This window comes from Macrobrachium rosenbergii, chromosome 59, assembly GCF_040412425.1.
Source record: "Macrobrachium rosenbergii isolate ZJJX-2024 chromosome 59, ASM4041242v1, whole genome shotgun sequence".
NCBI classification, from domain to species: Eukaryota; Metazoa; Arthropoda; class Malacostraca; order Decapoda; family Palaemonidae; genus Macrobrachium; species Macrobrachium rosenbergii.
Genome location: NC_089799.1, coordinates 9,421,768 through 9,448,885, shown reverse-complemented (window position 1 = coordinate 9,448,885; position 27,118 = coordinate 9,421,768). Strand labels below are relative to the sequence as shown.

The 27,118-nt window shown below is 37.5% G+C and overlaps 2 protein-coding genes and 1 pseudogene across 2 annotated transcripts in view; 2 read left to right on the top strand and 1 right to left on the bottom strand.

Moving 5' to 3' along the window:
* LOC136837467 (protein O-linked-mannose beta-1,2-N-acetylglucosaminyltransferase 1-like) overlaps window positions 1–14,158 on the top strand; it is a 174,022-nt pseudogene extending 159,864 nt beyond the window's left edge.
* Window positions 14,159–16,187: 2,029 nt separating this feature from the next.
* On the bottom strand, window positions 16,188–26,816 carry LOC136837481 (homeobox protein 2-like). Its single transcript, XM_067102271.1, is given in 7 exon segments — window positions 16,188–17,128; window positions 17,130–17,254; window positions 17,753–17,910; window positions 18,432–21,055; window positions 21,576–21,792; window positions 23,570–23,896; window positions 26,689–26,816. Coding segments are annotated over 6 exon segments (3,741 nt in total). The 5' UTR covers window positions 23,851–23,896; window positions 26,689–26,816; the 3' UTR covers window positions 16,188–16,792.
* The window catches only part of LOC136837482 (xaa-Pro aminopeptidase 3), a 50,715-nt gene continuing 50,387 nt past the window's right edge, over window positions 26,791–27,118 (top strand). Inside the window, exon 1 of the mRNA XM_067102273.1 lies at window positions 26,791–26,912. The gene's annotated coding sequence lies outside the window, so the exon portion shown is untranslated. The remainder of the gene's footprint in view (window positions 26,913–27,118) is intronic.

Here is a 27,118-nt window from a genome sequence, read left to right as displayed (position 1 = left end):
ATATTTACACTTTTTTTTGCCTATACACTCTATCCTCTTTGAGGAGGTGCCGATACATAAAGTATTACCCCCGTGATTCTTAGCTATCATCTTTGGATGAGGTTGCTTGACCCACGCCTTTTCCGACTCGGCTGAGACTTACCCTAGTCAAATGAGCTTCCAGTTTTTAAGTGTACTGCTTGATTCAACAGATTGAACAGAGGCGCTGTTCATGTTCACTGAGATTCTGAATCCTGGTCTTATCAACAGCTTATATATATATATATATATATATATATATATATATATATATATATATATATATATATATATATATATATATATATATATATATATATATATATATATATACATACATATATCTATGTATATATATACATATATATATACAGTACATATATATGTAAATATCTATATATGTACAGTATACTGTATGTGTGTGCATGTACTGATGTACGCATGTGTGTAGTAAACATACACATAGTTTTGAGCTTGGCCAGCCTGTATTCGTACCAAATAAATTAAATACCTGCATCAAGCAAGCAACGAGGTAATAAACACTAAACCATTAACATAATCATCACCAATTGCAGATGGGGAACCGCAACGCCGCTACCGCGTGACATGACCTCGACCTCCTACCATGGGCATGGAGTCCTGGAGACCTAACCCCTTGGCGCCGCCCTTCGTCCCTCGGTCTTCAGACGTCTACGGGCGTTCGCTGGCGTCCTCCGCCGGCGCCTTCCTCCTCCAGCGCCAAAGGCAGCCGCCTTTGTTGTCCCGAGGGCGGAGATTGGCCAAGCTGGTGCAGGTGAGATTTACTGGAGGCGGAGTTCTTGTTTTTTATTCAATATATTTTATTTTACTTTTATTTAATTTAATTTTATTTTTAAGGTGATATTCCTCAGCAATTATCTAGTTAACATTAGGTCAAGGATGGGAGGTGGGGATGGCAGATTTAAAATGGCGTTTATGTGGTCTTACTGAATTTTGCTTTTTATATTAATATAGCTAGAAAAGAAAAAAAAATATATGTGTACATATATACAATTATATATATACATATATATACAATTATATATATGTATATATATTTATATAAAAGTAAAGAGAACATTCTTATACTAATAAGAAAGTCAGTAGTGCTGATCTAGAATAAATAATGTCAACTTACTATATATAACCAGTTCACATGTAATAATAATCACTGTTTTAACAGTTCACTTTCACAAAAAGTTAAAAATAAAAAAAATAAAATGTTCTAAAAGACACAATCATTCAAACCTGTATTTTTTATTATAAAGAAATTCAAGTAGACTTTTTAAACAATTAACTTAGCTTTTAGTTTTTATTTAGCGAAATGAGCTTAATGATTTCTTACGATTATTAACATTTTCCATTTTAGAATTTTTCTGTATTTTTTTTTAACAATTTGTGGTCACTTTGTGGTCTCTGCTGACCATTTTTTTTTTAAAGGGAGGACTGATGGTGGTCCTAATCGTGACGATTCTCATCAACGTGTCCTTCATCGTAGACAAGACGAGGCAGCTAAGGGCGCCGTCACCCAGAAGAGGTAAACTTTGGGATCCGGAAGTGAAATCTTTTTTAACTCTGACGTCAAATGATCGATCTCTGTCTTACCCTTAGTATTACACTTGTTGCATCAGAAGCTCTCCTAGTTCCTCGGTGGGGGAGTCGGTAGAGTTGTCGTCTAGCACTCGCTAGGCCCGAGTTCGAGTCTCCGGCCGGCTAATGAAGAATTAGAGAAATTTATTTCTGGTGATAGAAATTAATTTTTCGCAATAATATGGTCCGGATTCCACAATAAGCTGTAGGTCCCGTTGCTAGGTAACCAAATGGTTCTTAGCCACGTAAAATAAATCTAATCCTTCGGGCCAGCCCTACGAGAGCTGTTAATCAGCTCAGTGGTCTGTTAAAACTAAGGTGTACTTAACTTAGAAGCTCTCCTCGATTACTGTAATATGAATCAACAAAAGGAAATGATTTTCCCACAGACTGACAGATAGGCAGACAGGCAGGCAGTTTGGCAGGCAGGCAAACAGACAGACTGACAGACAGACAGACAGGAAAACAGGCAGACAGACAGGCAGACAGACAGGAGACATCAAAGCAGACAGACAAACATACAGACAGGCAGGCAAGCAGGTAGGCAAGTAGACAGACTGACAGACAGAAAGACAGACAGGCAGGCAGGCAGGCAGGCAGGTAGACAGACAGACAGACAAACAGAAAGACAGACAGGCAGGGAGCCATGAAAACAGACAGACAGACAGAAAGACAGGCAGGCAGGCAGGCAGGCAGGTAGACAGACAGACAGACAAACAGAAAGGCAGAGCCAGAAAACAGACAGGGAGCCAGGCAGGGAGAAAACAGACAGACAGACAGACTGGCAGGCAGGCAGGCAGGCAGGCAGGTAGACAGACAGACAGACAAACAGAAAGACAGACAGGCAGGGAGCCATGAAAACAGACAGACAGACAGACAGGTACGCAGGCAGACAGACAGGCAGGCAGACAGACAGACAGACAGACAGGCAGGGAGCCATGAAAACAGACAGACAGACAGGCATGCAGGTAGGCAAGTAGACAGACAGACAGGCAGGCAGACAGGCAGGGACAGGCAGACAGACAGACAGACAAGACAGACAGGCTGGTAGGCTGTCAAACAGACAGACAGAAGACAGGCTGGCAGGCAGACAGACAGACAGACAGACAGACAGTTAAGAGATGACCGCGTCTACAACTAATTTCATCTTCGATTTACAGGGAGCGAAGAACAAGAAGGAAACGAAGGGAAGGCAAATAATGGAGGAGAAGGAGCAGGAGGAAGAGGAAGAGGAGGGGGAGGAGGAGAAGGAGGAGGAGGAGGAGTCAACGTCGGGAGGAGGAACAACCTCCGCCTTCAGGAGTCTCCTCCAAAGACTCTTACCGTCGACGTCGTCTCAAGTCAGACTCAGTGACGGTGTGACTGTGGACGGTGCAACAGTAAGCTCTTATATATATATATATATATATATATATATATATATATATATATATATATATGTATATATATATATGCATATACACACATATATACATATATACTGTATATATACATATATATATATATGTACTGTACATATATATATACATATCTATGTGTATATATACATATCTGAATCTTTGAATATCAATAATACTTGTTATGGAATCACTGAAATGAAAACTTAAATGAACTAAACAGATATTGAATGGATAGATAATCGAAAAAAAATATTCAGGTAAATAAAAATTAAGGTTAACTGCAACAAAAGTAAAGTTAAATTTAAATCAAAGTCAAGGTTAATCAAATCAAAAGTAAATGTTAATGGTCCTATAAAGTCAAGCATCGACATTTAAAAAATGCGCCGAAGTTTTTTTGGCGCAATCGAGTTTTCTGTACAGCGTATAATCAAGGCCACCGAAAGTAGATCTATCTTTCGGTGGTTCGGTAAAATGCTGTATGAGCCGCGACAGAACCTCTGACCACGACCCGGTGGTGGCCTGGCCTTTATCGTTGCCGGACACGATTATGTCTTAATTTAACCTTCAATAAAATAAAAACTACCGAGGCTAGAGAGCTGCAATTTGGTATGTTTACTGATTGGAGGGTGGATGATCAACATACCAATTTGCAGCCCTCTAGCCTCAGTAGTTTTAAGATCTGAGGGCGGACAGAAAAAGTGCGGACAGAAAACTAAAAATGCGCCGTGAAATGCATGTTACAATAATTCAAATCTAATTCATCTGCAGTAAATTATCTCAAGGTTATAAGTAACCAAACCCTTCTGAGCAGCTTATTGCAAAAGGGAAAGTTTTCTTATTTACTGAAGTTGGGGTAAAATGCATCCTTAATTACTGCAGCTTATAAAAAAAAAGAAATTTTAGGTGGGAATATGGGATAGAAGAAATGAATTGAGAACTCAGGAGCATAATAGTTAACTCTCGATTTTGGGACATAAAGAATGAACGGAGTCTTCTAAAAACGCTCGGTTCTAATTAGCCAATCTTAGAAGGGTTCAAGACTTGGGTTATATTTTAAGGATGGGAAACAGGAAAAATTTATGTATAAGTCGTTTGTTTGATATGAAAGAAGAAAATACGAAGTCTTTTGTTGATAACTTGGCTGATATATGATTACAAACACTTCGCAGTAATATTATGATACTCAGAAATATGAGATGTAAAGTAAAAGGCCTTATAATTTTTGTAAAACATTTAAGAGAATAATATCCATCTTGGGAATTAGAAGTAAATCTATAAAATAAAATTTTCAAAAACTTTTCATTAATGTTTCAGTTAAAATACCCAATTGATATAATCATGATTGATTACACATTAACATTGGAATTCAAAATTGGATGACTTTTTAACTGCGCTTCAAGGATAAGACCAAATTAATCGTCTCTCTCTCTCTCTCTCTCTCTCTCTCTCTCTCTCTCTCTCTCTCTCTCTCTCTCATTCATCTTTAATCACTAAAAATGTTTCTCCAAAACTGCCTCATTCTCTCTCTCTCTCTCTCGCTCGCTCTCATTCATCTTTAATCACTAAAAATGTTTTTCCAAAACTGCCTCATTCTCTCTCTCTCTCTCTCTCTCTCTCTCTCTCTCTCTCTCTCTCTCTCTCTCTCTCTCTCTCTCTTTATTTCCTTCCCTTTCTAATTCATCTTTAACCACTGAAAATCTCCTCCAAAACAACCTCATTCTCTCTCTCTCTCTCTCTCTCTCTCTCTCTCTCTCTCTCTCTCTCTCTAATTCATCGTTAACCACTGAAAATTTCCTCCAAAACAACCTCATTCTCTCTCTCTCTCTCTCTCTCTCTCTCTCTCTCTCTCTCTCTCTCTCTCTCTCTCTCTCTCTCCCTAATTCATCGTTAACCACTTTATTTCCTCCAAAACAACTCATTCTCTCTCTCTCTCTCTCTCTCTCTCTCTCTCTCTCTCTCTCTCTCTCTCTCTCTCTCTCTCTCTCTCTAATTCATCTTTAACCACTGAAAAATTTCCTCCAAAACAACCTCATATTCTCTCTCTCTCTCTCTCTCTCTCTCTCTCTCTCTCTCTCTCTCTCTCTTTCTGTAGATCGTTGAGGAAGGTGACGGGAGAAAAGGCCGAGGAATCCACGTGCTAGTTTTGCATCAGGCGAGCGGAGCCGTCATGGCCCAGAGAGTTTTCGACACCTATTCTCCACATGAGGACGAGGCCATGACTCTCTTCTTAAATATGATTTCTCCCGGACGGATATTAGTGTTGGCCATCAAGGTAGGGCGTCGAGAATGTAAAGATTCAGAGGTTTTTATCAAAATTAGTATAATATATTAAGGAAGGAGGCCCCCGCTAGTACGTGTGTTTCAGTAAAAATTTTAAAGTATGGACGAACCAGACGAATGTATTTTGTGATAAAGTTTTTCTGTTTTTCTAGTGATTCGTGGAGACGAAGGAATCATTAGGAGAACGAAGAAACTCTATTAATAATAATAATAATAATAATAATAATAATAATAATAATAATATGTCAAACCATCTCTACATTGACCTTTGTTTGCAATATCTTTTTTTAAAGGACTGAGAGTATTTGCTAATTTTCCTTTAATTACCCTAGAATCCTTTTCACTTTCGCAGGATGAAGGAACCTTTCAGATGAAGAGCGGAGGGCGCGATGCTCTCCGACGCTTGGGCAGTAACCACGCCTACAAGTTGGGCTGGCGAGATATGTGGGCATTTGTAGGGGTGAAGGGTGGGAGGATGTACGGAGAACAGCTGTCACACAGCCCAGACTTCAACACTTGGGGCTCGCCTCTCCTGTTGAGAGCGGAGGTACCCCTGGTAACTCTTGAAGGTTGGTATTCATGGCACAATGGACTGATGCGTGTCTCGTCTTTCACTAGTTTCTGTAGTGTCCTATCATTTTCCCCAGTTAGTACTAAATCATTGGCTTCGCATGAGGCGCTTTTAAATACTTGACCAATTTTTTATTGCAATTAACATTCACGCAGAATGGCTTAATCATTTTCTTCTTCTTCTTTGTAGAAAGCGAGTGTGATCGATTTCTTATTTTTCTTTTTTTTTTTTTTTTTGTAGAAAGCGAGTGTGACTGGTCAGACACAGAGGAACATCGGCGCAGGCGCGAGTTCTGCAGCCACATTGAGGGATATGGTTCCGTTTGTTCGTGCACGGATCCAGCGCCTTTAGATTTCACGACAGAGCCGGTAAATGCTAGACCTACCCGCTTTAAACTTTCATGATCATCTCTTCGTAGGAATTTACAAATGTTTCATATTTTATACATTAATTATTCTAAAGGTTAAGACTGATTTTTATCCGTATTTCTCTTAATGGATGTTTATTTAATTAAACGACATTTGAATTTCATTTTCCTTGGAGCAGACTTCAAACAAGCTTAGCCAGTGAAATACTTTCTGGCTCCGTTAAAAACACTGCATTTATTTCAGACTCCTCAGTAAGACTAATATTTTTTTCCCAGTTTTGAGAGTGGATTTATGGTTTTTAAACAAATGAGTTTCTTTCCCTTTCTCTTATCCGCTAATACTAATTCTTTTCACTACATTTACTGAAAAAAGGATCACGTTAAAACTACAGAAATTTATTATTACGAAATAACTTCATCTCCTCAGACAGAACTGGCAGATGTTTCAGTTCTGTTCCAATTTTAGCGCCAAATCTTCCTTCTCTAACATTTACCGTTCTCTCTCCCCAGCTCCTGAACAACCAGGTGCATGATGTGCCTGTAGCAATTATCGCCAGCAACCGTCCACATTATCTGTACAGGTAAACACCAATAATACCATGACTCAGGAGATATTCAGATAGTACCAATGCCCTTTCATGTCATTTTGGAAATTTTCGGGATAGTCTGATACATAATATTGTGTTAAAATATCCTGCAAAATATGCGTCACGACTAACATAACCTAATCTCTCTCTTTCTCTTTGCTATGCTGCTGTGTTTATCGGCCTATGCGCCTAGATCTTTACGCTCACTTTTAGCCGCTCCAGGAGTTAATCCAGATATGATAACGGTCTTCATTGACGGTTATTATGAGGAACCACTGGCTGTTACCAAACTCTTCGGGCTGAGGGGTATACAACACACGCCTCTTGGAGTAAGTCTGATATTCCATTCTTGAGACTAAGAATAAGAAAGAATGAATGGATGAGTTAATGTGCATGGGAAAGCATTAAAGAGAACGAGTGGTGGTGTTGCCAGTTCTTTGAGCTATCGCTTTTTGTTTAGAGTCAATGAATCGTAATTTCCTGATGAGCTTTGTTTGGTTTATCTATTGATCTTAAAGGCATTTAGTTTATTTGTCCTTCTTATTTTTCTTCTTGTTTCTACGGACTGCTTTCATTTACGCGTCCAGGAAAATGATGACTTGATAATGACATGATTTTGAGTTTCATTTAGTCTAGTATTGTTGGTTCTCGCTATACGTATCTTCATCCTTAAAAAAAAAGTAGCAGACAATCGCTGTTTTAAATCTGTTTCTAATTGATTTTAGCTAATAAAAAAGATCTGTAAATGTTCTCTAAAACTTCTCTTATTTCAGGCAAGAAATGCCCGCATAGCACAGCACTACAAAGCGTCTCTCACTGCAACATTCAACATCTTTCCGTCATCGCATTATGCAATCGTCCTCGAAGAGGACCTAGATGTTTCGCCTGACTTTTTCAGGTAAGGACTTCGTCATTTAGTCTGAAATCAAAGCATAAAATGTGTTCAGCCTTTCAGGTGCGCCTTAAGTTGAGAGGTGATGTGCCATTAATTTATGAGCTTCTTTGATAGACTGATATATTAGTTATGAGTATTTCTATGCCATTAACAGAGCCATGAGTCTATCATCTATGCGACCAGTAACCAGACTCTGGTGTCAGTTGCATAAAGACCTACACAATGCAAATTCAAATGCACATAGCTTTGAAATTTTCAAGAAATTAAAGAACGATAATTATTCAGTTATATATAACAGCGTTTTTGCTTTCCTCTTGACAGTTATTTCAGTCAGACTCTAAGGCTTCTGGAAGAGGACCCCACCGTGTACTGCATCAGCGCCTGGAATGACCAAGGTTACGAGCATACCAGCGGCGACCCTGCGCTCTTGTACAGAGTAGAAACCATGCCCGGACTTGGCTGGGTACTGAAGAGGTCTCTGTACAAAGAGGAACTCGAGCCCAAGTGGCCTACGCCTGAGAAGGTAACAATAATTTGGTTGTAGGCCGATATACCCAGCAGTCAGGGATACGCACGGATATGTTCGAGTATTTGCTAGACTTATGACTACTCCACTTAAATACGTTTTGGGTCTTTCAGTGTCGATAAGTCTGGTCATATGTGCATTGCAAAATGTATGCAAGGAAATATGTTTACGGTATTTTCCCAGTTCTGCTAGATGTCTTACTGCACTAAATATTTAGTCAGTCTGGTTCAGATATATCTTATTATACTAAAGATTTTATCAACCTGGTATCAAATATGTCTCACTAGACTAAAGATTATGTCAACTTGCTGTAATAGACATTTTCATTCTTATATCCTCGAAGAATGTCTTTACCTCGCAATACTTTCAACAAAAGAACAATATACTGTACAGAGGCTATTGAAGTCAACACCACACCCCTCATCCAGATTTGCACTTCCAACACTTTCTTTCAAGCAAATTCATCCCCAGATGTGGGACTGGGACATGTGGATGCGCCTGGATGACATCCGTCGAGGGAGAGAATGCATAGTTCCCGATGTCTCGAGAACCTACCACTTTGGATCGTCCGGACTCAACATGAATTCTTATTTCCAAGATATTTACTTCAAGAAACATTCGTTCAATACTTTACCTTATGTCGAACTGAAGGATTTGCATAGGTAAGTCCCGTAGACTTGAATTTCTTCTTCTTCGTATATAAAGAACTGTCAGGATGATTTATGGCCACGTTTCTCAACGTGGGCCAGATGGCCTCCTTGGGGGCCATGAGATTTTTTCAGGGGCCACAAGGCCAAATTTGAAAAAGGGACGGCCAAGGGGGGCCACAGAAAATTTAGGACCCACAAAATATATAAATGTGTAATATTTTGAAATTAATCATTATTATGCTTTGAATATTCTGTTTATCATGCTAGAGTTTAGTTTAAACATCATTCGATTCAATATACCGCGTAATTTTTGCAGACAGTGAAATATTCAATATTCTCTTCACTCTCTCTCTCTCTCTCTCTCTCTCTCTCTCTCTCTCTCTCTCTCTCTCTCTAGTTGTCACGAAATTTTTAAGCAGTAAACGATTGTGGTAGAGTGGTAAAGGCGTATTAAGGTGAGGGACGGATGGGGGGTGGGGTGGGGGGTTAAGAACTCAAAGTTGGCATGGAGGGGCCACAAGAACTTGCATTGGATTGAAGGGGGCCATCACCAGAAAAATGTTGAGAAACACTGATTTATGGCAACAAATCAATATAGTTTTGATGTGCCGTCAATGAATCTCATGCGATGCACGGTAAGCATTACTAAAGAGTGTTTGCAGCGTGCCTTAGGCCTATAGCTGCACCCCTTGTTTTTTTAGCTTTTTATTTTACTTCCATTCCCTCTTCCTTTCTTTAATCTTGCTGTCTAGCATCTCTTACTATTATTTCCTAGTGCAAATGTGGGGTTCTCTCCCAGTTCCATCTTTAAGTCATTGTACTACATATCTATTTTTCTGGATCTGTGTCTTACTGTCCAGTCACTCCAACCCCCTTATTCGCTGTCTTGAGCGTTGAATGGCTGTAAGTGCCACCATTACTTGCCTTCACAGCCTAAATTTCATAAAATCAGACATTTAAATCATTTTTCACTGTTTAATTAAATCACATGAAACAACACCACTTTATTTCCAGGCTCAAAAAGGAACCTTACGAAGAGCTAATCCACGAACTCCTGAGACGGGGAACAACGTATACACAGAACCCGTGCGAGGCAGATTTCATGCCTGAGACGTCGGGCCACACGTATCTCCTGTTCATTTACATGGCCCATGGCAAGGATTTCATGACCTGGCTTCAGGTAGCCAGAGTGAGTATGATAATGTTACTCTATAGTGAAGCTTCTGTGGGCTAGATGTGTCAGCTTAGTAGCAGTAATGTTGCAGTTTGTAAGGTAGTTAGATTTTGTCCAAACGATACATAGGTCTAACAGTAGCAGGTGGTCATTTTAATGGCAAGAAAGTTGCAGTTTGTAAGATAATTAGATTTTGTGCTAACGATACATAGGTCTAACAGTAGCAGGTGGTCAGCTTAATGGCAAGAAGATTGCAGTTTGTAAGTTCATTTGCTTTAACCTAGCAGTAGTATGATCTCTGTCCTTAAATCAGTTAACAGTAAAGTTTTCTTTCTCAGGCACTCGTTAATGGTGCAGGCATTTTATCAGAGGCTGTGCATGCATAAGATAGCCCAAAACTCCTAATATAAAACAGAACTAGCTTAGTCTTCCTCTCTCCGAAAGACCAGGAAAAACTCAGACTGTGACCATAACTTTGGTGAACGCTAAAGGAACGCCTGTTTATATCTCCATAGAATATTGTATCTTGGAATAATCACTATTCTTGTTGATTATGCAATTATTTCTCATTAAGTCTGACTTTATTCAATAACCTTACACACTTGCATTATGTTATAATATTTATTGATAGTTCTGAATTCATCCAATAATCTTACGCTTCACACAAGTAAACTACAGGTAATGTTTCTTGAAACAAATGTAAATCGCCCTGTTACCTATAATACTGACCAAGTAAGAAACGATTATTGAGGCCCTCGTAAGGAAGTAGTGCCGTCAGTGCACCTCGCGTGGTGCCCTGTAGGCATTACTAAGGGTATTTGCAACGTCCCTTCGGCCCCTAGCTGCACCCAGATTTTAGACTTTTTCTTTGCGTCCGTTCCCGTTTCCTTTCTTCAAGTTTGCTGTCCAACCACTCCAACTCCCTCTCTTTTCTGTCCGCCCTCAGATCTTAAAAACTGCTGAGGCTAGAGGGCTGCAAATGGGTATGTTGATCATCCACGCTCCAATCATCAAACATACCAAATTGCAACCCTCTAGCCTCAGTAGTTTTTATTTTATTTGAAGCTGGCGATAAACGTGCTTCCGGCAACGCAACAACACAGGCCACCACGGCCGGCTGAGAGTTTAATGGGCCGCGGCTCACACAGTATTATACGCTGTACAGTTCTTCGGCTCATTTTTTTTTTTTTTTTTCAGTGTTTGCGAATTTGGGACCTGGACGGGCGTGGATTCCACAACGGAATGTGGAGGTTGAACATCAAACTGAATTACCTGCTTATCATTGGTTACCCTTTTTCAAGTTACTCGTGAGTACTTTTTTCCCAGGTCTTGTTTCACTGGTAATAACAGACTAATATAGAAACTGGAGATTGACAGAATGAATACTTGTTTAGTTATTATCCTAAGACAGAACTAGTTTCATCTTAGTCATATTATATATATATATATATATATATATATATATATATATATATATATATATATATATATATATATATATATATATATATATATATATATATATATATACTGTATATATAGATAGATAGGAAAAAATAAACATACATATATAGTGTGTTTGTGTGTGTGTGTACACGTCATGTAATTGTAACACTTTGGTATTTAGTTCAATATTTTTCTAACAGTTACATGAATATTAGCTATCAGTTACGTCACTGGAATCATCACTTTATCTTTAATATTTGAAAATCAGGACTATTAATAGTTTATGGAAGTGCTTTGTAATGATTAACTTTCTTGAGATATCTCTCCAAATTTATAAACTTCTAAAAGAAAAAAAGTCATTGTTCATTTTCAATAATTTTCTCCTAAGTGAAAACTCAGCTTTTTCGATAAATAGAAAATATCAGTTGAACCTTATCAAGTCTTCTTAAATACAGCAAATATCTTTATCTTCCTCATATGAATAAATGGAAAACGTCAATTGAATCTTATAAATTTTACCTAAATAAAGCAAATATCTTTATCTTCCTCATATGAATAAATAGAAAATCAATTGAATCTTATAAATTTACTTAAATAAAGCAAATATCTTTATCTTCCTCATATGAATAAATGGAAAACGTCAATTGAATCTTATAAATTTTACTTAAATAAAGCAAATATCTTTATCTTCCTCATATGAATAAATGGAAAACGTCAATTGAATCTTATAAATTTTACTTAAATAAAGCAAATATCTTTATCTTCCTCATATGAATAAATAGAAAATCAATTGAATCTTATAAAATTTACTTAAATAAAGCAAATATCTTTATCTTCCTCATATGAATAAATGGAAAACGTCAATTGAATCTTATAAAGTTTCCTTAAATAAAGCAAATATCTTTATCTTCCTCATATGAATAAATGGAAAACATCAATTGAATCTTATAAAGTTTCCTTAAATAAAGCAAATATCTTTATTTTCCTCATATGAATAAATGGAAAACGTCAATTGAATCTTACAAGGTTTCCTTAAATAAAGCAAATATCTTTATCTTCCCCATGTGAATAAATGGAAAACGTCAATTGAATCTTATAGTTTCCTTAAATAAAGCAAATATCTTTATCTTCCTCATATGAATAAATAGAAAACATCAATTGAATCTTAAAAATTTTACTTAAATAAAGCAAATATCTTTATCTTTCCCATGTGAGTAAATGGAAAACGTCAATTGAATCTTATAGTTTCCTTAAATAAAGCAAATATCTTTATCTTCCTCATATGAATAAATAGAAAACATCATTGAATCTTAAAAAATTTTACTTAAATAAAGCAAATATCTTTATCTGCCCTCATATGAATAAATGAAAACGTCAATTGAACTTCCTCATATGAATAAATAGAAAACATCAATTGAATCTTATAAATTTTACTTAAATAAAGCAAATATCTTTATCTTCCTCATATGAATAAATGGAAAACGTCAATTGAATCTTATAAAGTTTCCTTAAATAAAGCAAATATCTTTATCTTCCTCATATGAATAAATAGAAAACATCAATTGAATCTTATAAATTTTACTTAAATAAAGCAAATATCTTTATCTGCCTCATATGAATAAATGGAAAGCATCAATTGAATCTTATAAAGTTTCCTTAAATAAAGCAAATATCTTTATCTTCCCCATGTGAATAAATGGAAAACGTCAACTGAATCTTATAAAGTTTCCTTAAATAAAGCAAATATCTTTATCTTCCTCATATGAATAAATAGAAAACATCAATTGAATCTTATAAATTTTACTTAAAGCAAATATCTTTATCTTCCTCATATGAATAAAAGGAAAACGTCAATTGAATCTTATAAAGTTTACTTAAAGCGAATATCTTTATCTTCCTCATATGAATAAATGGAAAACGTCAATTGAATCTTATAAAGTTTACTAAAGTAGAGTAAATGTCTCACCTTTCTAAATGAGTTTCAGATGACATTAGTCTTACTGTACCCAACCTCCGTAGGAGGGGGTATTGCCGTCAGTGCATTCACGGGGTGCACTGTAGGCATTACTAAAGGCTCTTTGCAGCGTCCCTTCGGCCCTTAGCTGCAGCCCCTTTCATTCCTTTTACTGTACCTCCATTCACATTATCTTGCTTCCATCTGGCTATCCACCCTCTCCTAACAATTATTTCATAGTGCAACTGCGAGATCTTCCTCCTGTTACACCTTTCAGACCCACCTACTCTCATTCTCCTTTCCAGCGCTGAATGACCTCATAGGTCCCAGTGCTTGGCCTGTGGCCTAAACTCTATATTCCATTCCATTACTGTACCTAACCCATACTAACATACATTATATCCTTATTAATTTATAATTCATTTTGCAGGAAATATAAACCACCCACCGTGACGCCACTGTACATCAACTCGAAAGAAAAGGAGAAGGAAAAAGGAACCACGAAGGAGAAGAGAAACGTACAGAGATAACAGTTAACTGTCGCAATGGCGCCTTTAGGCCTAGGTCATAACTGTAACCAGTCAAAATGCCTTCTCTGATCTTACTGAAAGAAGAAAAAATTGCAATAACAGATGTTGATTACACTGGATGACCAAAAGAGTTTTATGTATATATAAATATATTAGTGCATATATGTATATAAATATGTATATATATGCATATATATATATATATATATATATATATATATATATATATATATATATATATATATATATATATATATATATATATATATATATATATATATATATATATTACGCTGCTTTTAAGCACCCTCTAGTTAAACCAAATCATGACAAATAATTCATCATTCAATTTTCGCATTCATAGACAAATGACAGGAAAAACACCTGACAAAAATATTTCCCTGTGCAGACGGGACCGTTTCACTAATTTCCCGTTCACTAACAATGACGGGGAAAAAGCTGACAGAGTATATTTTCTGTACAGTGACAGAATCTTGCCAAGATTCAGACAGTCTTCCAGCATTTAAATGCATAGCCGAGGCGTTTTATATATTATAATGCTCTTCATGTATTATATGCATTATACAATGCATTTACATAATAAATAAACACAAGGGAAACGGAGAAAATCATACGATTATTCACTGTGCAATTTTTTTTGCAATTGTAAGTAGCAATTGCATGATTAGTTTGCAAAGTAGCAGTTACCAACGATGTAGCAGTTACCAACGATGTCAATATCATTCATTATTAGCGTAGTTTCCGGATACCATAGTGGTAGTTTGTGTAGTTGTGTACTTAGATTGCTAGTTGTCATTAGTACGTCGAATGAACCGGTCTGCCTACGTGAATTTAATACACGTCTGTACATGCTCATTTGTTTTATATACTATATATATATATATATATATATATATATATATATATATATATATATATATATATATATATATATATATATATATTATTATATATAATTAATATAAATAAATGAATATATATATATATATATTATATATAATTAATATAAATAAATGAATATATATATATATATATATATATATATATATATATATATATATATATATATATATATATATATATATATATATATATATATATATATATATATATATATATTATAATATATATATATATATATATATGTATATATACATATATATAAATATATATATTATAATAAACATATATAATAGTATATATATGTATATATACATATATATGATATATATATATTTATATATATAGTTAATAAAATCTATTACAACTTGATTTATTACCGCCTTATACTCCCCTTTCAACTATTGCTTGATACACCCCGGGAAGATATCTTCCAATATTTGTTTGAACTTAAAAATACGTAATTCCATCTGTCCAGGAATTTTTGATAGCCAATTAAAAATAGTTGAATCTCTGTACATACGAAGTATAATCAATAAAGCGTATTTGTGTAGCGTTCTTTCAATGCAAAACAGCAATTTTCGCCTTACGGAAAGGGGATTTTCTAGCGTCACAAAATAAGTTATTTTTGTTTGTTTTTGTTAAGAATAACTTTATTTGTCAAGAAAAAAAAGAAAACAAGACAAATTGGTATCTGGCACCTCCGCCATCTTGAAAAAAATGATCAGGAAAAACAAGCGGGTATCTGGCACCTCCGCCATATTGGAAAAAATAATCAGGAAAAACAAATGGGTATCTGGCACCTCCGCCATCTTGAAAAAAAATTATCAGGAAAAACAAATGGATGTCTGGCACCTCCGCCATCTTGAAAAAAAAGCTATTAGGAAAAACAAATGGGTATCTGGCACCTCCGCCATCTTGAAACTTAAAAAAAAAAATCATCAGGAAAAACATCTACGTGAGTTTTACCTCTGTACATTTTTATTGTTCGTAGATCAGTCGATACTCAGAGAATTACGTTATTCGTAATGAAGGGGTTATAATAAATAAATAAAAACAGATAAGCAACCTAAGGAATCAACAAAAATACAACAAAAAGATTTATAAAATATGAAATTATAAATGTAAATTATATATATATATATATATATATATATATATATATATATATATATATATATATATATATATATATATATATATATATATGTATATAGTATGTATATATATACATCTAGATATATACATAAAAATATGTACGGATGTATTTGTATAGATGAATATATAGATATGTATATATATACATATATTTATACATAAATATGTATATATAATACATATATACTGTATATATGCGGAGAGAGATAGAGAGAAATGACACACATATCAACAGAGACAGTAAAGGCAGACAATTCAATCTTTGTATCGCAGAAATGCTCATAACAGTAATTTAATATCTAAAACCTATCTTTATGCCCGTAAAAGTTCGAAGCTATAATATGCTAATATATCATTCTAACTGTACCAGCAACAAACGAGATTATTTTCCTTACCCAGCCAAAGATTTTCAGGTTCTTCGACAAGCTTGGCACCATATAGATTACGCTAATCAACAAGTTTGAACATATTTATACTGTGATGAGTAAACCATTTGCAAGACTAGTACAGTTAGCCGAAGTGTCTAGTGGGCTCCGTTTTCTTTGCCGCTGCTCCTAGCACACTGTGTTCAGTTAGGCCTTTATGTTGCATATCTCACAGTAAAGTTTTTCTAAATTAATAGCCCTTGAAGTAAAGCTAGAAACTATATTCTAAGATGGAATTCTGTTTGTAAATGATCTCCTGCTCGACAGGTTCACTTCATTTCTTCATTTTCCATCGTCATGGTCTTTGTGTGTGCAAGGAGTTGGCAACTGTTCGTGCTCATGCGGCCCGGGGTCGTAGTTTGTCAGCGATCTGCTCGTGGATGACTGAGCGGTCTTCTCGTCCTTATCGCGAGCATCGTCTTGGAAGTCATAGTAATCGTAATAGAAATACTCGTCCGTATTGCTGTAATTGGGGTGATGAGAATAGGTGGCGTTATGGTTGTGGTTGACCAGGAACTCCTCGGCGGAGAAGGGAGTGACCATGGCTTCCCCGTTCACGGCTTCGTACAGGTCGATAAGAGACGGGGATTCGCCGTCGATGCGGAAGCGTTTGTCGGGCAGGGAGGTCCTTGTTGAGCTCTCGAAGGCCCTGCTCGATGGCGTCCAGGAGCCTAGGACCCTCCTCCACGTCGAAGAGCTCGATCTCGACGTCGTCTCTCTCACCGGGAGGATTCTTCTCCATTCCTGTTGGATAGAGGGCGGTAGGAGGTCACTGTAGCAATATGGCTGCTGATGGATACAATCAAGTTGCAGTTGTAGCATCAGAATCAACTTGTTTCCCAAGTATTAAAAAGCAGCACTTTAATAATAATAATAATAATAATAATAATAATAATAATAATAATAATAATAATAATAATAATAATAATACCTAAATTTCATTAGTGCAGTACTATGACAAAACTCTCCACCCACAAAGTAGCAGTAATAATAACAATATCAGTATTCATATTATTAGTTCTCATAATATAGAGTAATAATAGAAATGTACCCAAAATAATAATTTTATTGTAATTTCGTGTGACACTTATTCAGATCAAGGGCTACGGTCTGGCCGACCAAACATGACTATCTTCTATTTTATCATTAATATGCAAGACATTGTTTTGTTACAACGCAAGAAAATTATTTATTAAAAAAAAAATTTTACTAATAAAAAAGTGCCAACTGAACGCTACTGACCTGGTCTGTACTGCGTCTGAGCCTGTGGCTTTTCCGACCTCGCCCTGGCCATGAGAGCTTTGTAAATGTCAAGAGGACTCAGTTGACCTGTCAGGGGTATCTCCAACGACACTGCCCCAGCTCGACCCGAGAAGTCACCTGCGCTTCCTCCATTTCTCCTGGGTAGGAACAAAATCATATATATATCGTGAAAGGAGAGCCCGAACATTGTTCAAGCGAAGATGAAATGCATTACTACCCTAATACAACTCAATTTGCATTTTAATATTTTACTTACATATTTATTTATTTATTGATTTGTTAATTTATCTGTTTTTCTAATAACTGCTCTCCTCTTTCTGTATTTCCCTTTACCTTTTGTTACTTCTTTCGAATGAACACCATATCCTTGGGAAGCTTGAATTTCAAGTCAATGGCCCCTGTGGTGGGCGTTTTCCATATGAATAGGGTTTATCTTCTGAATAATAATAATAATAATAATATAATAATAATAAATAATAATAATAATAATAATAATAATAATAATAATAATGTCTTCTCTTGTGCAGAGAATTATTATTATTTAATTCTTGGTAATGAGTTCATTCATTTAGATTCACTGTTTAAGAATGAAAGCAAACAGATTGACAGATGGTCAAAACGGTAAATCGTGTCCAGGGCAAGAATAATTCACACTTACCCGCTTGTTCCCAACTTGGATGGCGTCTTGGAGAACAAGTTAAGATGCAGGATGATCTCGTGTTTATTCGCGTCTTCTTCCGGTGCAAAACGCTCGTTGTTATTGCTGTATCTTCCATCATTTCCGAAGTACCCACCGTTGCTTTGAGACCCGCCATATTGATTCTGCCCCGAATCGAACCTGTCTTTGTTTTCGTAGAAGATGCTGGTCTGGAACGGTCTGGAACCGGATGTACTTTGCGAGACGTCCATAGGATAGACATCCAACATGATGTTGAAAGGGCGAGATTTGCCGAAACTTGGGTCACGGGTATTCGATGGGGGTTTGTTTCCTCCGCCAAAATAGTTCCCGCCATTGTTATAGCTGTTACCACCACCGTTGTAATTATTGCCACCGCCGTTGTAATTACTGCCACCATTGTTGTAATTGCTGCCTCCACTGCTAAATTGATTCTCCCCACTGTTGTAATTGTTACCACGAGTACCATAGTTATTTCCATTGCTGAAATTATTTTCCCCACTGTTGTAATTGTTGCTGCCTTGATTGCCATTGTTGTTGTGCACATTGAAACTGTTTCCGCTATTGCTGGGGTTGTTCCCATAATTATTGTTGTTTCCATTATTGAAATTACCCCCGCCGTTGTTGTAGTTACCGCCATTATTGAAATTATTACCTCTGTTATGCACAGGCACTCCTCCACCCCCAAATGTGATATGGGTATTACCCTGGTTTCCTTCTCCACCAAAATTGTTCCCTCCGCCCGGAACTGTGTTTCCGGACACTGGGTCACTCCCAAATATGATATCTGAAGGACCTCCCGAGTTGGTATACTGGTCTAGCGTGTCTCCAAAAGGATTATCCCCAATTATGTGGTTTTGGTCTCCGATGATGAGGTCGCCACTATCGCTAGGCCCATAGGAAACGTGAACCTCGGTCCCTTGGTTGCCGTTCTGCTGGATTTTCTCGCGTTCTTTCATGAACTTGATGATGTCCTGAATGCTGGTCGAATCCTTCGGGTACTGATATTCCTTGGGGGGTTTTGGCATAGGCCTAGGGGGAGTCCTTCTTGGAACAATGGGCATTCCAGGAGGCGGAGGGATGGGTGGCAGTCGATATCTGTACCGGGGAAACGGTCTTGGGAGTGGTCCAGACATTCGCGATTTTGGAAGCAGTCGAGGTCTTAGACGCATGTCACTCGGGAGCAATGGAGGAGGGGGATTCGGGGTACTCTCCCGCCGGGTAGGGAGACTAAAAGGGCCTGGAATGCTGCCTCCGTTCATTCTTCCTGTCGATCCCGAACTGCTGAAAGGCGCCGCAGTTCCCGAACGGCGCTTCAGTATCTCGAACAAGGACGACCAGATCTCGTTGCTGGAGTTATCGGAGGGGACGCCTCCATTGTTCGGCAAATTCATCCTGTTGGCGCCATTTGGTGGACTACCTATGCTTAAGCCATTCCCGTTCGAAAATCTCCCGCCACTTTCGCTATTGCCGTTGTTAGGCCTATAAGCGTTTCCATTGTTCGGGATCTTGTTATTGAATCCGTTGATGCCGCTTTGAAGGTTACCGTTATTAATATTGTTTAAGGGATTTACATTATTGGGAACGTTGTTTCCAAATCCATTATTATGGCCACCATTTAAGCTAGGGTATCCATTGTTAGCGAGAAACCTGTTCATATTTCCGTTATTCTGATAATGGCCGCCATTGTTTCCGTTCATAGAAAGATGTCCATTGTTCTCATTTCCTTGGACGCTGACTCCGTTATTGATCAAACCACCTTGAGGATTGTGCTGGAAATTTGGAATATTTGCATTACCTGGAATGCCTGGAATACCGGAATTCTGAACCGGAGGTAATGGCGGAAGTGAACCAGAGAAGTGATTACCACCGTTATTCCGATTTACTTGTGGTAACTGAGGATTCGGTAATCCTTTCGGAATATTTGGGGGTATTCCTGGAATATTCCGAATGGGGGGAATAGGAATAGACGGCTTCCTCTGATGTAAAGGGGGGATGGGAATCCTAGGGGTTCCTCCTCGGTTAGGATGAGGATGTGGAAGGGGAGGGAGTGCCCTGTTTGGCCCGTGATTAGGATGTGACATAGGACTAGGGTTCATTCCTCCCCCGGGCATGATCATGACAGGTACGAAGAAAGGCTTCGTGCGTGACGAATGTTTGTCTTCCTTGCTTTCCTCTTCTTCCTCCTCCTCTTCCTCCTCATCTTCCTCATTGTTCAGCGGAACGGGAATGTAGGCTATATATGAACGCCCCTCGGCATCCTTGTTCGTCGTCACGTTGTCTGGAGACGAAGTGTCCCCGCTCTCATTTTCGTCACCGTAAAAAGCAGAACTGTCGTCAATTTTCGCGTCGTTGTTTTCGTCATATAAACCATCGTAGTCCTTTCTAGGGAGTAACAGTTCACCAGTCCCAACCTCAGGTTTGTCAGTTACGAGGTCAGCCGACTCGAGCTCCGTTTTGTCGAAGACCAAATTGGGCAGTTCGATCTTGAGGTCTCGGTTTCCGGTGCCCGTTTCACGACCGAGTACCTCCTCCTTCTCGTATTCGAAATCAAAGATGTCCAGGGGCGTCGATTCTCCTAAGATTGTGGTGATAATCACGTAAAACTGCAAGGAAAAAGGTCAGACATGTTCGTAATATATTCCGTTTAGGCCTACCCAGCATTTAGCATACAAGGTCATGTTGATCAAATTCCATGCAAGGGTATCTGGTACCTATATACACTGCAACTAAGCTACTTGGTAAAACTAAAAAGGTCACAAGGCCACAATTGCTTCTAATAGATTCTGATTAGAGCATACACAACATATGGTATACAAGGTCATGTTGGTCAAATTCCATTCAAAGGTATCTGGTACCTCCATATACTGCAACTAAGCAACTTACTACCACTAAATTCAGTCATATTATTCTTCTATATTTCCCCTGATTACAGTGGCAACTTAATTTACTGTTAAAACACCTACCACTAAAATCAGCCCCATTGCTGATCAAATTCAATGCGAGGGTACCTGGCACCTCCGCATACTGTGACCAAACAACTTACTAAAACTAAATTCAATAATATTTTTCTTCTATACTTCTCCTGATTACAGTGGCAACTTAATTTACTGTAAAGACACCTACCACTAAAATCAGCCCCATTGCGATGAGAAACCCGGACACCACTTTGGCAGCTTTGCAGATCTTCTGGTGAAATTCCTCCTCCTTCAGATCTCCTTCGTCGACGTCTACGTACGTCTCGCTTCTCTCTCTCACTCTCCTTCTGTTTTCTCTGTTCTCCTCGTCCTCGCTGCTTCCCCTGTCTACAATGAGACGGGTGACGCTGCTTTCTTCGACATCCCTGCAAAAAAATAAATAAATAAAAGTGAACTCAGAGCCTCCTAGATAATTTTCAAGATAATCGGTAAAATCAGACTCAGGGGTATGATGGAACCATCACACAGATGATTATGGCTGAAAGATAATTGACACATCGTTTACTAACTATAAATTCCAGACTATGGAAAGAGAAAACAAATTCCTTGATTCAATTGAACTGAATTGAATATAGAGTTTAGGCCGAAGGCCAAGCACTGGGACATATGAGGTCATTCAGCGCTGAAACGGAAATTGACAGTAAGAGGTTTGAAAGGTGTAGCAGGAAGAAAACCTTACAGTTGCACTATGAATTATTGTCAGGAGAGGGTGGAAAGTAAGATGGGAGAAAAAGAATATGAAAGGAGGTACAGTAAAAGGAACGAAAAGGATTGCAGCTAGGGGCCGAAGACTCGCTGCAAAGAACCTTAAGTAATGCATACAATTCACCACATGAGGTGCACTGGCGGCGCTACCCCCCTACGGGAAATTCCTTGAAGATTTGGAACTGGAATTCATAGCAAAGATACCAAAGACAGGTCACCTGGCTGAATATTGTAAGTACTGGGCGTTTCACTTACGTCTGTTGCTATAGAAATATTCAGCATGTTCATCCTCAACAGGCAAGAAAAAGAAATAAATAGAACGCTTAGAGAAGAACAGCGTGGTTTTAGAAAAGGCATGAATTGTACAGATCAGATATTTGTGTTAATGAAGACATACTGTGCAGAAATCTAAAAAAAATTTATAAATCCTCTTCCTGTCGCTTTTGCTTATTACAAGAGATAATTTTATTCTACACAGATCAGTGGAACTGGTCTTAGTCATTATGGCATTTCCATTAATATGTAAACTTAATTTAGATTATGTATGAAAGAATCAAAATACAAAGTAAATGTTAATGGAGTTCTACCGGGTGAATTTGCTGTCAAGAGTGGGGTGCTACAAGGAAATGTTATTTTGCCTATGCTGTTTGCCCATCTCGTGCATTTTATAGCGAAAAAAGTAGTTAGAGATGGACAAGAAGGTTAGAGTGAGGCAACTGTAGAATGCTGACAGACCCAGAACATGCAAAACGTCATAAGATTTGCAAACCTTCCTTGACACAGTGCATCGTGTATCTCGAGAGATAGAGCTTAGATAAATCTAACGAAAACATACATGATGATGACAGTATATGTGCAGCAGGATAAGATAGCTATAAATGAAGAAATTATTAACAAGTCTTTCAAAAATTTGAAGCAATGCTATCCAATATCCATTCAAATTTTGTACTTTCAGTCATAGCCGTATAAGATGTCTGCAGAGAAAATGGTTGGCCCTATTAAAAAATATCTGAATAAACTACAGTGAATTTAAATAAAAAAAAAATACATAACACATGATTTAGATATCAGAATGAACTCAAGAATCAATGAACCGTTCAATTTTGCCAAAAAGGTGCCATTTATTCCACCTTACCGTTAGCAATAAACACTGAGGATCACAATTGCTCACACATTGAGCGTAATACTGCTCTAAAATGGAAGACTGCAGTATCTGCAAAAATACAAAACTGAGAAAAATGGTAGATAATGCAGTTTTCCCTTGCCTTACTACTGATTTTGCTGATACTGCAAATGGGACCCCCTAAATAAAGCACTGAAGAATCATTCTGAAACTGCAGTAACTTGTGTATTAGTGTTTCACCAGCCCAATAGGTGACATATCTCAATTTCGAAAATTTTGCAGATACTGCAGTTTTCCATTTTAGGGCATAATACCTGTGACTATGAGGAGCATAAATGGAAGACGAATACGTAGGCCCAGTGGAGCATGTGGCTAGAGTTGAGGAAACCTGTGAGGCTCCCCTGGAAGTCCTCGCAGGATGATGTCTCACGGGACTCCTGCCCCTGTTGTGGCGACAAGTGGGAGACCTGGCGTGTCTCCTGACAGGACTGTGGGAGTGGGTCCGGCGTCTCTGCCGCCTCTCGGGCGAGGCGTGGGACCTAGACCTACCATGAGGCTCTCTGGGTCTCTGTTTAGGTTCTCTGGGAGCTGGCATCTTGATCGCGCCTCCGATCGTTCGTTGTCAGTCATCGACGATCATACTGCAAATTTAGAAAGAGGAGGATCGTTGAGTGATTGAGGATCGACGGGGAAGGAAGAAGAAGAAAGATTGCGGAAGTGGAAATGAGAGAATATCCTTACAAAATTCTACAGGGAGAGAGAAATAATTGAGGATCGAGGATAAAAGAAGAAAGGTTGCGGAAGCCGAGAGAAGAAAATGTTTTAGAAAATTGTAAAGGGAGAGAGAGAGAGAGAGAGAGAGAGGTGCTTGAGAACCAACGATGCAAGAAGAAAGGTAACGAAAGCAAAACCGAGCAATTGTTTTGCAAAATTCTAGAGAGAAGAACAAGGCGCATATGCTTCATTAACAAATTTAACTGTAGTAAAAAAAAGAAATGTTTTATAAAATTTTAAAGAGAGAGAGAGAGATCTGAGCGTATTTGTTTTGTTCACAAACTTAACTCTAATAAAAAAAGAATTTTTTTCTCAAAATTCTGAAGAGAGAGAGAGAGAGAGAGAAGAACTCAGTGAATATGTTTTGTGAAGAGAGAGAGAGAGAGAGAATTGGCAACCCAGTCAACCATTGCCATTCTTGTGCTCAGAAAGCTTGAGCAAAATTCGATTTCTAATGCAAGAAACAAATTATTAAAATTTCTCCCACCACTATACAGTTAACACGAAATAAATAACCTGAAAGTGAACTATTCGTAAATGAGTGTGAAATTCCTCATGACATTACCAATAATCTACTTATTCATAATAAGCAGAGGAAATCGTCAGGAAGAAACTACATTAATAAAAGAAGCATTATTTTTTCTATGCTACTCACGAATTTCATTTCATTTCCTGAAAATATTGTAAAAAAAAAAAAAAAAAAACTAAACATGGAGAACAATTACGCTTACAGTATATTTCTAGGTCAGTGAACCATGAAACAACATTACTCTTGCTTTGTCAAACGCACTTGTGAATTGGCTTTCCATGTAGTCTGTGAATTTTGAAAGTCACTCTTCAACAATAGCACGCTGTCTTCAGGGAGTTGTAAAGTAGTACTAATGATGACCCATGATTTATATTTTCTTCTTTTGATATAGTATCCAATACGTTATACATGATCTGATGAGTTTGGCTGTTTGAACAGACAAAACTTAGACCAAGGTCTAGAGAGTAACTTAGACTATCAAACGGAAGCCTTTTCTTATATTTTTTATACCTTGTTTGAACTGCACACAGATAATTTGGCTTAATTCCTTTGTGCATTTTAGTTCATAACTTTATTTGAACCTAAAAACAGATTTAACGTTCGTAGATTTTTATCTATCTTTAGATTTCACCTTGCGTGAAAATATTCATTTCCCAAAAGAATCAAATATAAATGATAAAATAATGAAAATATATCGCTCCTGTACGATTATAAACCTTAAAGATATAACATTACCAATTTCATATATAAATTTTTTCTCACAGAGACTTGCATAACTTGAGGTAACAATAACGGAAAACTCGTCTGCGTCACTGCACTCCACTCCCCAAAATAAAAATTTCTACCCAGTTACAGTTTCGCATTTGCTTCATTCTCTTCGCTATCTTCTTCCTTTCTTCTTTCGGTTCTTCTGGGCCTCAAGATATAAATCTCTTTAATGACCGTGAATTACGTTAGATGGACAAGACGTTGCTGAATTAATACAGTTTATAGATAAAACTCGATTATGATGGCTTAATTATAACTTGAGCTGGAATCTAATTCATATGATTAGGATTTCTTTGCTCGTTCACTCTTTACACACACAGACATATAAATATTGACACACATATATATATATATATATATATATATATATATATATATATATATATATATATATATATATATATATATATATATATATATATATACTGTATATGCTGAGAGAGAGAGAGCATAAAACATAAATATATCCATACGTGTATTTCTATGATGTTCATGTATAGTGCATTGTTTCGCAAGTGTGTTCAAACGGACGGTTAGGAGTATATTAAAAACATAGCTGCTTGTGCACACGCGCGTATAAGCATTAAAAATTAAAATATTCAACACATCACTGTTCTTTTTGAAAATTGTTCAGCATCAAAGATTCTTCACTGAATTCCATCAAACCCAAAAATCCTGCTTTGACATACGACAGTGAACCGTAAGGTTCATGCAGCAGTGAGTTAAGTATACCTTAGTTTAACCAGACCACTGAGCAGGTTAACAGCTCTCCTAGGGCTGACCCGAAGGATTAGACTTATTTTACGTGGCTAAGAACCAATTGGTTACTTAGCAACGGGACCAACAGCTTATTGTGGAATCCGAACCACATTATACCGAGAAATGAATTTCTATCACCAGAAATAAATTCCTCTAATTCTTGGAAATCATTAAAGGAATGAGCATGAACATTAAACTATCACTAACGAGGAAAAAACAGACCGAAAACTATTTCATAAATGATATCCTACAGCAGAAATTATATGCATTACACGAATAGCCCGGAGACAAATAAAATAGTTAGGCCTAGCATTCGTTAAGTAGGCCTAGATAAACAGCGGGTCGAAATTCCAAAAGAGATAAGCAGTCACGAAAACAACTAAAGGACCTGATTAATCAGTTATCTAAGCTTTCATTAAGACTTCCCCTCTCACAGCAAGTAGTGAAGGCGTGAGCCACGAGTGCAATGAAGGCGTGAAACGGTTGGCGCTTTGTGCATCGCAGTGGTAACGGCAATGGAGTCGAGTGTCCACGCCTCCACTCAACAAGAGCTGCGCCATCTGTTGGCGCGGAGCTCCGTTTAAAAAAGGTACCGTTACTCACTCTAACGGCTTTTGGAAGAAAGCTCGCCATCGTCCGTTCCCTCCTTGTACGGTTGTACCGTCTCCGCCGCCGCCGGTACGTTTAATGGCGATAGAATTATCGTTGGAGCGGTCTTCGTGAAGTAGGTGAGGAAGTGAGTAATGGGCGGCCAGCAATTATGATTGCGGTGGATATCGCTGTCACAGTGAGGTTGAGAAACGAGTTGGACCATTTCACGAAGGCAGGTGAGGAATATTGCTTATATTCTGAATACATACATACGTGCATACACATATACATACATACAGTGCCCATTTAAATTTGGAAGATAAAATGAATGAAGGTGGTGCGTTACAAATAGGCGTTAATGGGGGTGTAATCTTGCGAGGTTTGAATATACATATTTAATGATTTACTTCACCAACAAATTCATAGTTCAGTGAGGTGTTAT